At 35.7% G+C, this 12,031-nt stretch overlaps 2 protein-coding genes across 3 annotated transcripts in view; one reads left to right on the top strand and one right to left on the bottom strand.

Moving 5' to 3' along the window:
- The window catches only part of LOC134743136 (adult-specific cuticular protein ACP-20-like), a 294,612-nt gene that overhangs the window by 218,120 nt on the left and 64,461 nt on the right, over nucleotides 1-12,031 (top strand). The window lies entirely within an intron of this gene.
- Nucleotides 1-12,031, bottom strand: part of LOC134743038 (very long chain fatty acid elongase 7-like) — a 34,068-nt gene that overhangs the window by 12,920 nt on the left and 9,117 nt on the right. For both annotated transcript variants that reach the window (XM_063676313.1, XM_063676312.1), the window contains exons 2-4: nucleotides 2,102-2,180; nucleotides 882-1,072; nucleotides 272-352 (exon numbers count right to left, since the gene is read on the bottom strand). In XM_063676313.1, coding sequence (XP_063532383.1) covers nucleotides 272-352; nucleotides 882-1,072; nucleotides 2,102-2,150 — 321 coding nt within the window. In that variant the 5' untranslated portion in view covers nucleotides 2,151-2,180. The remainder of the gene's footprint in view (nucleotides 1-271; nucleotides 353-881; nucleotides 1,073-2,101; nucleotides 2,181-12,031) is intronic.

Below are 12,031 nucleotides of genomic sequence, written 5' to 3'. Positions count from 1 at the left end.
TAAGTAGAAAATAGAATGGACATGAGCAAGGTTCCCACACGTATTCAATAAACAATTTTTCGTTTTAGTTTATGTAACATTCAAATGGTTGTTTACCTCTGGGACTGATGCATTTTAGCATGACTCCGACTATGACTATTAAATACTACCGAGCTAGTTCTCAATTCTCATCATGGTGCATATGTGTATTATATTGAGCTGGTTAAGCATTAGAGAATGAGATTTAAGGCCCTAGTACTAGTATCAGTCATAACATGGATCAAATACAAACCCTCATTGCTGTTGGGCTCCGCGAATAATCGACGAGTTGACAAGTGAAGTTGTATTCACCCCACCAGCCGCTCATTAGGTACTGCAATCAAAAAATTGTTTGCTCACGAGACTATTTTTGGTTTAGGTATAATATCTTGAGTGAAAAGTTGACGATTATCGTACAAGAAAAAGTAGTTAGGCACACAAAAATTTATTTTTTACTCAATAGAATAGAATAGAAAACGTTTATTGTAAGAATCTACAGCGATTCTTTTACACATTCTGTATAAAATATTCGGTACTATAAATATAAACTATTGTGTAGGTAGGTACATGTTCAAATATAAAATTGATATACAATTTAAACTTCCTATAAGCTCTTATTGTGGTAACAAGTAAATCATTGACATTTTGATACAGATTCTATCAGGAATCCGGTAAAAAGCAACAAGGAGAATTAAATTGGTTTGAATATTACTTAATTACATTTACGTCAATGTTAATTGTCTCACAATACGTCATAACAGTTAACCCATTTCCATCCGTGAAGGCAGCATGCACGTCGAGGCGGAAATGTATTGTAGCAGAATGCTAATCGATCTAGTCCGTAATTAACTTTGGGGATTTACCTCATAGAATATCCAGGCGCTGAAGAGGGTTTGGAATAGGTTATATACTATGAGGACGCCCCTCAACTCGAAGGGTTTCCTGTTGGCCATGAGCCTGGGCCCGAGGGATTTGGAGAAGTAGGCGTAGCCCAGACATATCGCGACCGTGGGCCACGGCGACGACGTCATCGGCCAATCCTTCACCCGGGGATCTGGAACACAATCATAATTCTTTCAATCAATACTGAGCGGGCGTGGTGTATAATCATTTCCATAAAAATAATCGTCCCTCAAATATACGTTGTTATAAATTAACTGTTTCAGGTCACGCAAAGTGGGAACATCCCATTTTTCTATATATCACTTCTAAAACGGTGCAGGGTGCTCAAATAATTTGAATAATTTTTTTTGGTATTTCGTACGCTAATTAATTGTATAACTACGAGCACGAATTTTACACAATCGTACTGCAAATTAAGTATAATGGGTGATATATGATGATTACAATAAGTCTTCCGCTACGGGTAATAGCACTAGTTGACCATTGGACCAACAAGGACGACCTGCATTTATTTACCTAGACAAGCCAAGCAGCGATTATGATTTTTCCGCATTTAGGTAAACAAGAATAACTACGTCAACTATTAGGTACGTATATCCGGAATTGTCACAGAAAGGTTAATGGATTTTGCAACAGTTGAAAAATATAAACGTCTGTAGGTAATGAGAGTTAGAATTGCAGGTAAATAATATTCAAATGTGAATAAATAAAGGAGAAGTATTAGTTTGGGCGTCATAGCGCGGATCTGCGTTCAATGCCGGTTTGGCACATGTGTTGAAGCTTAGAACATTGACATAACTCCGTTTTCGTTACGCTAAGACGCCGCCACGGTGCGAAGTTGGAGCGTGGAACATTCTAAGGCTTATGTAATTTTGTTGAGCAAACTCTTGCTGGTAAACCTTGGAGCAACCGGCGCGGTTGGCAATTGGCGCAAAGTTTTCGGAGCGACTGGCTTGCATACAGTCAGGTGTACAGGTGGACCATCGGACGTAAGGAAACACAAGCACATAAAGACTAACAGTTTCAACAATAAGTTTATTTATCGATCGATTCCGAATCTAACTGATGTACGTACGGGTTTACGCGTCACTCGTGATTTTTCAATATTTGTATACGTGTTAAGTGTGATATATGTATTTATTAACGCTAAAGCCAGCATATTAACAAAAGTAATACCTACCACTCCTGTTGTCCAAGAGGTCTCTGTACCAGTTGTAGATACTCGTCATTTTGAATAGCTGGTTCTATATACGCAGTATCTGTAACAAGTAAATGACCTAATTAAAAATAATGAAGTTATCATTTATAGTTGACAACGCTGTAATTGCGGTATATATATATGATTGACGTTTGATTGATACATAAGTTAATTGGCAAATTAGTTAATGTCATTAACGGGTCTAACGCGATTAAATTTCATTATTTAAAGGTAAAATAATTAAATTTAATCGCGTTAGACCCGTTAATGACACTAATTATGTGTACAAGACGCGAGTTTAAACTTTTAAAGTATTATATGGAAAATTAATAATAAACACTTTATTTACATACAAGATATATACAGTGGTACTACGTAAACGAAATTAATAACTAGCTTAAATCTAAAATAGGCCCTTGAGGCATTGTACCAAGGATGCTGGCGGCATTTCCTCGCTGTATCGCAATGCTGATACGTTGTGCGAAGAAGCCGCCAGCTCTTCGGTCACCAGTTACCTCAACCAGAAAAAATTAATAGATATTCTAATTTACTGATTTGGTCGCCAAGGTATCGGCCGCCTGCTCAAATATATTCGCATTTATTATGTGTTTTTATGACCAATTTTATCTTTTTAGATACCGGTTCTCAACCCAAACTGCACTGTTGGAATATAAATACATTTAAGGGAAAAAAAAAAGTAAATATTACATATAATTACTATCTGTTTACTTATGTAAAAATGAATCAACAGGTGACTCACTTCACCACCTAAATCTAGATTGTTATCACAACAGGACTATTTACATGGCTATCAGGTCTAATACCTATTTATCGCCAATACCGAAGACGATAAGATAACGAATGATTATCCTACCCCGAAAAGAGTATTTAGTGACTAGACTATGAGTCGGTATCTAAGAATCCTATCGATAACACAATACAAGTTGATAAGAGTATTCGTCATAATATGATCTTTTTTTGTTACCGAGCAATAAGGTGCCACTGAGGTATCTATAAACAATTCCATTATTGGTACGTAGCTATGCAGTATACGCAGTAATATGGCATTAATTTAATGATACTTATACAATACCTACCTACCTACAATACCACCTATACAATATCAAGTTACAAACAAGTTCTAATTTAATGATTTGATTACCCAGAATAGCTAGAGCAGTGAGAATAGAGTACGCAGAAACAAACGTGACGTACGGATGCGGAATAGGAAATATCATCGTCGCGTCGATCTCGCGTAACGCTATTGCAAATATGAATATTTAACTTGCTCGCTCTTATACTAACTTACTAAGTGCCAGGGCCGAGGTTAAACCAAACTACTGCGAAAAAATGGTGGTAAAATATATAACATAAGAACCAAGGCTCGGAACCGGTTTTTTCTTCATACAAAAAATACCAGTATTATTACGTTCTTTGGTTTATTATTTTATTTTTAATGGGACAATCTAATAATACGAAGTTGGTACCTAAATACATAAATAATAAAGCAAACTGGGTTCCAAGACTAATCCATTTCGGAATATAAAAGACTTCTTGCGTTAACTGAACTATTAAAATATGTTACGACTATTTCAAAATACGTCATTAGTAGGTACAGGGCGATCAATCTAGGAACCATGGCTTCGATTTTAGATTTAATAATAATGGCATTAAAAAAAATGGCCAAATTTCATAGCAAAATTTGGTCCTTATACTTTAAGGATCAATTATACAAACAAATACTACACGCGATTACACTGACCCATTTGGATTGATCACCCTGTATAATAAAACTAACGCTAGACAGAAAAAAAACTAAACATTAGGAACCTACAGGGAATAATAAAATTCGTGAATAAAAAGTAAGGTATAGGTATAGTCTCCATCTTCTCAAATGACTTTTTCGTCTAAGACGGTAATCTGTTAAATAAAAGCCATTGTCTCTTTTGTGCGAGCGGTCGGCCATTGTGTGTGAGCGCCGCACGCGCCAACACACAATGGCACACAAAGGCCAACAGCTCGCATAAAAGAGACAATGGCTTTTGTTTAACAGATTACCGTCTTAGACGAAAAAGTCATTTGAGAAGATGAAGACTATATTCGGTTCCCTTGTTTTATTGACCATAATCAAAATTTAGTGTCACCAATTTAGTCTTTTCGCACTTTTAACTAAACTTGATTCACTAGTATAAAAAAATATATATTGTATACATACCGTCAAACGGGGTGAATAGGGACAATTTTGAACTTTGAGAGAGATTTTAAAGGAATTCTTAGTCGAGGGCCACAAATGTTAAGGTTAACTTTTGTCTTATGTTTGAGAATCGATTTATAATAAAACATTTCTTAATAATTTCGTTTTAATGTCCTTTTTTTAAAAAAAACAGGCCATTGTTATTTATACTGGATCCGGGATGAATAGGGACGACTAAGGTACGAATAGGGACAAGTGATCAGGGTTGTCAAAAATCTTATAAGTTGACAGGTAAGTACAGTACACCCACTTACCTTTACCTGTGGTCTATGTAGATAGTTTATTGTACTTACGTACTTTAAAATGTTTAGGTAAATATTATAAGTTAAAACACGAATAAAACTATGATTATAGAATAAACTTTTAATTATTTGTTGTAGGTAATCATAAATATATATAAAAATATCACACTCAGAATGATTAATCTTAATTGTTATTTAATTATTAAGGGGAGCTTATCATACGGACGAAAGTAACAAGTCAGAATATTTAAAAAGGGTTACTTAATATATTTATATACCTACCTATGTCCCATTCAGAAATTCCGCTTGTTTTAAGACGGAAGTGCCTACTACCAAAAAACACTAAACAAAGAATATAACTAACTTTAAAAACAATTTTTGGCAGCCCTGTCCCTATTCACCCTTTAGCGTCCCTATTCCCACTTATTGCGTCCCTATTAACTACCAGAGGCGTCCCGCTCTACCCCTCAGTCGTCCGTTTCACCCCCGTTGCGTCCCTATAAACCTCGTATTTTTTCGAAATTTTAATGGATATATTTCCACACCTTTTGCTAACAAAACAAAGATTATTTATACATACTTACCATGTAATTAATAGGTTCTCAATTAAATGCCCAACCAAATTTTCACTATCAGAAGTGTCACAAACAAGTAAAACCTTTACTTTTATAGGAAGTTTTAGAGCTCATATCATATCAACCATGCGTTGACAGACTCAGTATTAAACTTTTAGTTTGACAATATATCACGACTTTCATGCTTTTCCAGTCGTTCTATTACCAAAAGAATATTATCTACTATTATTTTCAATCGCAAGATACAATTTGTGCCTACATATTTTCTTTTAAATTATCAGGTAAATGTCATTCCCGGTTCTTGTTCCTATTCCCCCGCCGTCCCTATTCACCCCATTTGACGGTACTTAAAGAAATATAGGTAAGTAAAAGTCGTTCGAGAGATTAGCAAATTATATTTTGTCAACTATGGCATTATTGTATAAAGGAGTACGAGGTAATTCACAAAAGTAGTTATATTTTCAACGATGAGAACTTGCATCTTCGCTGTTTATATGATTACGCATTATAAAGCACAAAAATAATGTTACAATAAAAACATACAAAATAATAGAGTAGCATCTCCACGTATGAGGCAATTGTTCACACCTAACGAATTGAATGATTGGTATAATGGAAAGTAAATATGAGGTCGTAGCTTGTGATATTAGCACGTTTGCACTAATGCGCACGTTTGTGACGCGCTATTGTCACGTTCTTGGTATGACGACGCATCGGCTATCCTAGATGACGATGATTCTAAGGAAATGGCTACAGCTCAAATTGATTCTACCAACAATCCTTAATGTACCGAATAAATACTAGCTGATTAGCCGAAGCCACGCAAATTAAAGTAAGCCACGCACGTTAAAGGAAATTAGCTTTGCTAGCGTAGTTAATTATTGTTTTACCTAAATATTCCTTATTTTTTCCTTAATTATTCAATTCAATTCAATTCGTTTATTAATTTGTAAGACAACAGTGATCTCATTAATTATTGTTTCTCATAAGTTTATCCTTTAGAAGTTAAATTATTAGGTACAAAGTTGATAACCGAAATCACTACACAAAAAACTTCGGCGCAGTTTATTTTTTACGGGGACGTTTTCTAGGGTTCCGTACCCAAAGGGTAAAAAACTAAAATTTGACCCTATTACTAAGATTCCGCTGTCCGTCTGTCTGTCACCAGGCTGTATCACACGAACCGTAATAGCTAGACAGTTGAAATTTTTACAGATGATGTATTTCTGTTGCCGCTACAACAACAAATACTAAAAACCGGCCAAGTGCGAGTCGGACTCGCGTTCCGAGGGTTCCGTACATTACACAATTTAAACAATGTACCTATTTTTTATGTGAAACGTGAGTGAAATGTCTCTAAAAAACCCGTAGGGGTCGTATCAAAAACTAAGTAATTAAGTCCGACTCACGCTTGACCGCACATTTGTAATAGGTTTTCCTGTGATCTATAGGTAAAGATCTATTTTGTGTATAAAGGGGGGGAATGGTCATTTTTTGCCTATTTTCTTGAATAACTTTTAAACTGATTATCCTAAAACATATATATTTGAGATTCTCACAATGAGCTCTTTCATTTGATATGTAACACGATATAGTTTGAAAAGCTTTAATTTTTTAATTTTCTCATTTACATTTAAAAGTGGCCCCCGTGTTGAAAATTCATTTGTTTACGTTACATCTTTTGGTCACAAACTTACATATGTATACCAAATTTCAACTTAATTGGTCCAGTCGTTTCGGAGAACATAGAATGTGACAGACGGACAGGAAGAAAGACAGACAGACAGACAGACGCACGAGTGATCCTATAAGGGTTACGTTTTTTTCCTTTTGAGGTACGGAACCCTAAAAAGTACGGAACCCTCGGTGGGCGAGTCCGACTCGCACTTGTCCGGTGTTTTTAGAGGGAAACAAGTGTTACCTAGTTATACTTACTTTAAAACAAACTAACTTCTATGCAGTGAGTTGACTCTGCTAATCCGTGATTTGGTGATTTGTTTACGAGTATATATTTCACGAGCCCCAGAGGCCTCCCACAAACGCGTGTTTTCCGTATTATCTTCGGCCGAGCTTGCCGGAGACCCTTAAATCGATAACTCATTTTAGTATGTATTTTGTTTAAGTCCCGTGGTAAAAAAAAAACTATTTCTTATAGGTTCTGGTACTAAAGTAGTTTCTCTAAATGCGCCATTGTACTGGAAACACGGTAGACTATTTCGAAGTCGTTCATAGGAAGCACAACATGATTGTTAGCGATATTAGCGATGATAATATAATGGTGCAGCGATTATCAGTAGGTATTAAAGGCGAGGTGAACGAGATGGTAAACTGGAGTTCTCAACGCAAGAGTGACTTTTGCGTTAATGGCGCAAATTGTGTGTGTGTTGTAGTGTAATTTTTTACATTAATTAAGCGCAGAAGATTCTTGCGTAAAATGATTTCGGTTAGATAAATATCGACGTCGTACCTATTAATTTTATTTTCAAAGGTTAAACTGGGAAAACATTATGATTAAGGAAAATAAGGAATATTTAGGTAAAACAATATTTATGTGGTGCTCTTATTGAAATTTGATGCGATATACGTTCGCAAGCACGGCGAATGGAACCATTTTTTTATTTGTGAAATAAATAAATAAACTAGCTTTTGAAATCTTGAGGTTTTGTAGGTATTTTTGATTTCTATTTTTTTTTTTTTTTTTTTCAAAAAAGTATAACATTTTAAACTTATACAAGTTTCGCCAAACTTGCGTTTAACGGCGAAATGGTGCACTCATTTTCAATGTTAGTACCTTAATCTAAATTTAATGATTAACTTTACTTATCTTACTAAGGTTAATACTTTTATATTACATTAACAAAGTGTAAGTTGTAGGTATATATGTTGTTATTCTTTAAGAATTTATTTGTAGTTTTACATGTATGTAAAATGTATGATTTTGGTGCAATAAAGAATATTTATTTATATACAATATTTACCTATCTTATATATTTAGTCTTGCGTTGTACCCAATAGCAACTTCTTAATTTTTGATTTAAAGATGTTTTTACTAGCACACTCGTCTTCTATTGATAAATTGTTCATTATTCGCGGTGTGATATACTTGCGCGTCCTTTTACCATAGTAGTTGCTAGCGGTTGGTTCCACGTATTTACGACGTTTTAACCCCCTCGGCGCTCGGGTGTATACTCGCGGAGTTTTGAATTCGGGATTTTTAAATTGATCAGTTGCTATTAAGTACTTAACTTTATCATGCACTGGCAGGATGTTCAATTTCTTAAATAAGATCGTGTAATCGTTACTACAGTTTGCTCTAGTTTTTTTGTCTATTATATAGGTATTTTTTATCAATCGTAGTTGTAAGTTTAATATTTTATCCAAATAAGTTTTGAAGGTGCGTCCATAAGCTATTAACCCGTATCCAATAACAGCGTCAGCCAGTATGATAGATTGCTAATTTTCTACCCATTTAACTAGATTATGTATAATAATCAAATTGTTTTAACATACCTAATATCCCTACAATATTATTGTCTGAATGGCAAGTGCAGGCCGGTTGTCAGTTTACGCGGTTAGGGCATTACCAACATTAACCGAAAATAACGAGATGGCACAGCGCAGTCGGTCTAGCCGTCGGTCGGCGCTTGCGCAATCCGCCTATTGTGCGGGACCTTGACCTGATCTTCGCGGCAAATGCACTCGTACACTTGAAACTTATTCAAATTACGAATTATACTATTTTTCAATTGGAACTGAAAAATAAGCAATTATTGACTATGTGCATTTAGACGACAAAACTGTATTATCTAAATAATTATCTTAAATAATTTGAATATTAAATAGTTTGAATATGTTATAGACATAGAGGACAGAATTTATCACCAGGTTTATGAAACCTGGTTCTAACACCAGTTTATCAAAAAAACAAGCCGAGACCTTGAGTATTACACACGATCATCAATAAACAACAATCACGGCTAGTGCTTACGTCGGCAAGGTCGTCTTTTATAATTCACCGGTAAGTATTGCATAAGATGGTAATGGTCAGGTGATCTCGATTCGAACGGTGACACAAGTGCACAAAGTCCACAGTTCACCCTTGGAGGACAAGCGAGCATGTGGCGAGGAAGGCCCATCTCGCGGAGTCCGGCAACTTTCACCCGTGCGGACTGCGGGCGCAGCCGTCCGCGCTTTACGTAAGGGTGTTGCGCCAGAAGAACGCCCGCGCCCTACCCGAACCACTGACCCACTGCCTTAGACGGCCACCCTACTATTAGATGCATGCTATGGAATGTTCTCCAACGTTAGCTTGCTAGAATAAATTTTGCACCCAAGGGCGGATACTTTGATGGTGTAATAAGAATACAATAAGAAAACGGCCTTAGTCACAACCAATACCAATGGTCGCACCATGTAAAAACCTCTCGACTTACTTGATTTAATAATACTTAAATACCAGGGCCGCCTTTTAAGTCTTGTCGTTTGCAAATCTCTCACAATTATTTAAAAAAACTATCATCGTATTTCAAACTATTTGAACTAAGAATTCAAAAACAAATAAACGAATTACCGAACCGTTTTAGTACAGCGTCGTCAGTTGACAAGTCAGTTGTGAAAATGATAATTTCATAGGAAAATTTTCGTGCGATAATTTTTTTATAACTTTAAATGAGGTTTAACGCGACTTCAGTGCTTTAAAGAGCTGACTACTGTTTTCATTGACAAAGCATGATGCCTTCTGTTCTGACTGTAACGCTGGTATTCTGGTATTAGAAATTTTAACGCGATTGCTCTAGTCTCAGTGACAGACGAAGGTCGTCCGAAAACCAGGAAAACATTGAGGCTGTATGGCAGCTGATCGTCGAAGATCACCATGTCTTATACCGTCAGATAGAAGCTTCTATCTCGTTAACACGTACCGTCACATTTGGTAATATGTGGATGATCCCTAAGTTGGTACTTACCAATAGTCGACACCTACAATCGATAACTACCAATAGTCGACATCTACCAATAGTCGACCCCTACCAACAGTCGACACCTACCAATAGTTAACATCTACCAATAGTCTACACCTACCAATAGTAGACACCTACCAAAAGTTAACATCTACCAATAGTCGACACCTACCATTAGTTAACATCTACCAATAGTCTACGCCTACCAATATTCGACACCTACCAATAGTCGACACCTACCAATAGTAGACACCTACCAAAAGTTAACATCTACCAATATTCGACACCTACCAATAGTCGACACCTACCAATAGTCGACACCTACCAATAGTTAACATCTACCAATAGTCGACACCTACCAATAGTTGGCACCTGCCAATATTTGGCACCTGCCAATAGTTGGTACCTACCGATAGTCGACACCTTCCAATTCTGAACCGATAACGACTGCTTAAATTTAACAAACAGCACAAGATATTGTTCTATAGAAAATTATCGCTTTGGTTTACGTGTGTATTTCGGTAAGAAAGTAATTGAGTAATTTAATTACCAATTAATGTAATTATAATTACAAATTGTGTATAGTAATTTCAGTTGGAAGTAATTCAACTACATGTATTTCAATTACAAGCAATTTAATAACATGTAATTCAATTTGTAATTAAATTACAGAAGTAATTAATTACGCCCAACACTGCCGTACAGCCCTGACTTGAGCCCTAATAATTTCTTTGTTTTCCCTAAAATCAAGCAATGTCTTCGTGGTCAACGGTACCGAACCCAAGACGAGGCGGTAGACGTATACAAAACGGCCATTTGGACCTCTAACTTCGGAGTGGAATAAGTGGTTTAGCGGAAGCCGCTCGACCCCAATTTCAAAGGAATACCGCAAATCGATGTACAGGTTAGCCGTTTGGCACACACATACTAGAGGCCAAAACAAACTTTTTGACCCGCAGTTCCTAACAAAATTTCGCTGCGGGGTGGGGGGGAGTGGTAAAACATTATTTTTTTTGTATGGAAAAAAAATTTTTTTACAAAACCTATGGTATGTGGTATCATACGAAAGGGCTTTTTGAGGCGATTCTAAAAATATATCACATCATTACATTTCGGGCATTTTTTTTAAATTAAAACGAAAAGAATTTTCGAAACATACCAAGTTTGGGGCTCCTCGAGACACGATATGGCTGATTTCTTTTGTACAATATACCACAAATGATACGTAATATCCTCATGTCTAACTCCAAGAAAGCAATTTTGAAGATATTATCATTAACAATTTTTTTTTTAATTTTTCTATTTTACAAAGTGACACAGTTCTACTTTAATACCTATTTCACGAGACTTATGGAACTATACTGCAGATACGGTACATATTAATCATAAAATGATACGTAATATCCATATATCCAACGGGAAATGCCTCTTTAACCCTTTAACTGTGCCTTTTCATCAGTTAGTATAATTTGTTTAGTTATTGACACAAAATATCAAGGTTGTATCCTCCAGCTACGATATACCTTACTGATTTTTTTTTTGTACAATATACCATAAATGATACGTAATATCTTGATATCGAACCCCAAGAAAGCAATTTTGAAAATAATATCATTAACATTTTTTTTTAATTTTTCAATTTTACAAAGTGACACAGTTCTACTTCAATACCTATTTCACTAGACTGATGGAACTGTACTGCAGATACGGTACATATTAATCATAAAATGATACGTAATATCCATATATCGAACGGGAAATACCTCTTTAACCCTTTAACTGCGCCTTTTCGTCGGTTGGTATAGTTTGTTTTGTTTTTGACACAAAATATCAAGATTGTATCCTTCAGATACGATATATGTACCTTACTGATTTTTTTCTGT

The sequence above is a fragment of the Cydia strobilella genome, chromosome 7 (assembly GCF_947568885.1).
Source record: "Cydia strobilella chromosome 7, ilCydStro3.1, whole genome shotgun sequence".
NCBI classification, from domain to species: Eukaryota; Metazoa; Arthropoda; class Insecta; order Lepidoptera; family Tortricidae; genus Cydia; species Cydia strobilella.
The sequence above is the reverse complement of the archived record's forward strand: the minus strand, read 5'-3'. Positions and strand labels throughout refer to the sequence as shown.